General features: G+C 42.3%; 2 protein-coding genes across 2 annotated transcripts in view; both read left to right on the top strand.

Annotated features, from left to right (window-relative positions):
- Window positions 1-72, top strand: part of LOC109470139 (coiled-coil domain-containing protein 15-like) — a 4,307-nt gene extending 4,235 nt beyond the window's left edge. The window contains exon 11 of the mRNA XM_019768921.1: window positions 17-72. Within this exon, the coding sequence (XP_019624480.1) occupies window positions 17-72 (56 nt within the window). The remainder of the gene's footprint in view (window positions 1-16) is intronic.
- Window positions 73-89: 17 nt separating this feature from the next.
- On the top strand, window positions 90-3,685 carry LOC109470222. The gene is made up of 6 exons (XM_019769064.1): window positions 90-305; window positions 594-665; window positions 816-866; window positions 2,659-2,797; window positions 3,043-3,089; window positions 3,479-3,685. The coding sequence occupies exons 1-6, from the start codon at window positions 126-128 to the stop codon at window positions 3,683-3,685; spliced, it is 696 nt and encodes a 231-aa protein (XP_019624623.1). The 5' UTR covers window positions 90-125.
- Window positions 3,686-3,739: the final 54 nt, after the last annotated feature.

Genomic DNA, 3,739 nt, shown 5'->3' with positions numbered 1-3,739 from the left:
CCAATAACCAAAATAGATTCAGTGCAAAGTGGCTACCCTAGCATGCTGTACAAGGTTAAGGTTACTAGGTAATCTATATGTGGTTAAAACTTTCTCCATAAAACCAGGTGGACTCAGAGAGGAACATGGTGTACCAGACTGTTCTAGCTGCTGAGAGGGTGACACCAAAGCGAGACCGGCGCCCATTCCGACACAACCAGAACCTGGCCCCGCCCTCTCCCCACGGCATCGCGCCTGGCATCAACAGGGACGCTGTCTGTACTGGGGAACGTCATGAGGACCAGTTTGAGAACCAATGTCATCAAGTAGGCCTTGGAATTCATAGTCATACACTTAGAGATTATCAAAACCATACATAACCCATACAAAATTCTTTTACTTAAGAAGCTTTGGCAAGTGTTGTTTTTGGTTTGTTGTTTTGTTTGCTAATGAAGGTTTTGTTTCGTTTTTGTCCCTGTTTTTGTGGGTAAGCTTCATCCCCTGAAAAAAGTGGGTAATTGTTTGGAGGGATTTATTTCTGGGTCTGGAATCCCTGTGCCATGAAGCCATCATTGCAGATGTGACTTTGTACAATGTACCTGATGTCTGTACAGGTGAGACGGAGTACCAGACAGGCGAGGAGGAACCTGGCCAGCAGACAGGTGGTGCAGAAGGAGAACTTTGGGGTGAGTACAACACAAGGTTTCAAATATTAACAGTTACACACTGGAGAATCTGGGTAAATAGTTTTTTAAGTAAGTTTATCCTTGGTGAGTTGTTTACTGTGTTTCCATGGATGATGGTGACATTGTTGTCTCTTTACTTTGTCTCACCAGGATGACTATGATGTCCCAGCCGGTTTGTGGGGGGCCTCACCTACCAGAGATGTGAGTCAGTACAAATATGGAGCTTTAATTTGTAAAAGTTGAATTATAGTCATCTAGCACCTTGTAACGTATGTGTAATCATAGCAGTGTTCTCGCCAGGCCTTTTGAGCATAGCGGGCCGCTATGCTGTGAATTTGTTCCGCTACGCTGTAATTTTGCCGCTATGCTGTGTTTCCGACCAGCGTAGCGGGATTTTCAGTTGATTTTTACCCTTTTGATCTCGGCTACCGTCGCAATAATCCTTGCTTTAAACTTGATAAAAATAATGTCTTTGCTCTCGGCACAATGAACATCTCATAGAACGCAGTTTCAAGTAACAAAGAAGTGATTCACAACCTGCTGTGAGTTAATTAATCAAACCCCACAAATTGGCGGCGATAGACGGGCGTGACACAGGGCGTGAGATTCAGATCAGGCCGCCAGGAGCGGCTCGGGAGCGGGGCGCTAAGTTTTGCCTGTACGTTCAAGTTCAGTACTCGGAAACAAACATTATCACTTACATCAGTACCTAGTCTTTGAGATTTCCTATCAATTACACCTAAAAACTAGCAGAAATACCCAAATTTTGAGATAAACAAGGACCGAAGTGAGAACTTCAAGTACCGACCTGCTGCCCTCCCCTCATGCTTGACGGGCGTAAATAAAGATCTAATTCCAGAAACCTGGGTGCCATTATGTACGCCACTCAACAGCATACATCCTTTATTGTTGTCCAAACTTGTCAATTTTTTTGGCTGGATCGTCTTGCATGGAGAAATTTACCGAAAAATTAAACTGACAGCGCTAACTGGACTGGGGCTGAGCGGCCAGCGGCATGCTTTGGATAAGTTCATTTCAAGGGACCACGATGTCTCAAATCTACTATTGTCTACCTTTCAACATCTGTCAATACAATCTTAAATTCAAAATCTAAGAATTAATAAATAAGTATGCCATGTTGTTCCTGCACAATATCGTATTTTTTTATCATTTGACAAGGGTTTGAAGTATTTCCAAGAAACTTTCCCCCTGTTTACAGAATAGACTCTTCCAAGATGGCGCGCACGCAACACATGTTAGAAATTGACACAGCTGCACAGAAGCCAGTTTTTACGGTGTTTTCCCTCAGAATGTTCTTGATTTCGTCAGTAATATAGCTCATTATCAAGTAATTCCATCATTTTACCAATATAATTTACCAATGCCACGGGGAAGCACTGCGTGTTTGATACCATTGTTGGCTAACGATGTTGTGTTGACAGAAGAAACCCTTTGAACTGTGCCGAGGCTTGGGCTAATTTTGATGTTGCAAAGTTAAAATATCAGAGCAAATTCTAAAACATGATACAAGTGTACTCCAGTAGTTTCCTTTTTGAAGCATTTATAAATATTAGTCTATACAGTGTCTGAGTATTTTGCCCAAGACCTGTACCAAGCATAAGACAAGTAACTGAATAAACTCCATTTCTTATGACCCTTCATGAATTTGGAAATAAATTTTGGATTTGAACCTTTAAAAAAAGCTGTAACAAAGATGAAAACTTTTTCAAAATTTGACCCTCAAAATGCAGGAAATGGTGTTTCAGAGGGTTATATATTTCAAAATTTTCCGGGGGAGGATGCCCCCGGACCCCCCTACATTACTCGCGCATGCGGCGCTCGCCCTCGCGCCTTCGGCGCTCGATGTGTGGCCTGGCCAAAACCTGGCCCCCTATGCTGTGAAAAAATCCTGGTGAGAACACTGCATAGTATTTGTGACTACAGTAATTTTGCAAAATTACCACAACAAACCATTATGATTCTTCTATCTCAGCACCAGTCCAAATTTTCCCAAGAAGTGCCTGAAGTAATAGAACTAGAGGATGAACTGGAAACATCCAGGCATCCAGGTGTCCATGCAGAGGGCAGGCATGGGTTTGAGGACCTTGATACAAAACAACCAGCCTCTTCAGGTAAGATACATCCTAGTGTTACCAAGCCTTCAACAAAGGACACTAAGTGTAAATCTACTAGCATTTGTAGTCTTGTATAACTTCTTGTAACATCACATGTAGTGGAATGTTTAGAAGGATATCTGTCTAATTTGATCATATCTAATTGATTTCATCATGTGTAGTCGCTAAGTGAATTGTTTTATAAATGACTATAGTCCATGTAATAACAACCCAATCTTTACTTCTGCCCCCCTCCCCTCCAGTTCCAGATGTCAGACCTGGTTTAGCTGCATTACAGACACAACAGCAGGTAAGGAGAAAAAGACTTCCACTCTGCACAACCACAGGACTTCTGTAACAATAGACAACAGCTTATCTTTTGATTCATCCATTTAGGGACAGTTGATTTGTACATGTAAATCTATGTAGCTCAGTGAAGCTGTAGCTTAACGGTGCCAAGCTCTATGCTTTGTTTCCACACTGCAGTAGAGAACTGACGTCTTGCGCCTGCCATACTGCCAACTATTCATGCTTCCACAAAAGAAGAATAAATGCTGGATGATCAGCACAAAAGCATATCAACCAGAAATTCTATGATGATGAAAAGGAGTAGTAGAAGAGGAGTAGAAAAAAATCACAGCGTACAATTACATGTATGTGTATGTTATGTACCATTGATTGTTCTTTTTTCCCCCACAGAAGCAGAGTAGGTACTGGCTGTCCCGACGTCTGTTTATGGACATTGAGCGTCACCAGGTGAAGGAACGGGCGCAGCAGGAGCAGCACAGGAGGAGGATCAACAGGTTAGACCTTCTGTACCAACCACTTCATGTTGTCACAACACACATGTCAGAATTAGCAATGTGCCGTGGTGTAATCAATACCAGTCCTGCTTCTAAATCATGATGTCAAAGGTTCCAATCCTGGTATACACTACTAGTAAAGGTTGCAGTCCTATGA

The sequence above is a fragment of the Branchiostoma belcheri genome, unplaced genomic scaffold, assembly GCF_001625305.1.
Source record: "Branchiostoma belcheri isolate BF01 breed outbred unplaced genomic scaffold, Haploidv18h27 scaffold22, whole genome shotgun sequence".
Lineage (NCBI taxonomy): Eukaryota > Metazoa > Chordata > Leptocardii > Amphioxiformes > Branchiostomatidae > Branchiostoma > Branchiostoma belcheri.
This window is presented reverse-complemented; position numbering and strand designations above follow the sequence as displayed.

What these genes read in the sequence shown, in the direction of transcription:
- LOC109470222 (XM_019769064.1), top strand. Translation starts at nt 126, where the DNA reads ATGGTGTACCAGACTGTTCTAGCTGCTGAGAGGGTGACACCAAAGCGA. An exon ending in TGCAGAAGGAGAACTTTGGG is followed by an intron (nt 666 to 815) that starts GTGAGTACAACA and finishes TTGTCTCACCAG; the next exon opens with GATGACTATGATGTCCCAGC. An exon ending in GGGCCTCACCTACCAGAGAT is followed by an intron (nt 867 to 2,658) that starts GTGAGTCAGTAC and finishes CTTCTATCTCAG; the next exon opens with CACCAGTCCAAATTTTCCCA.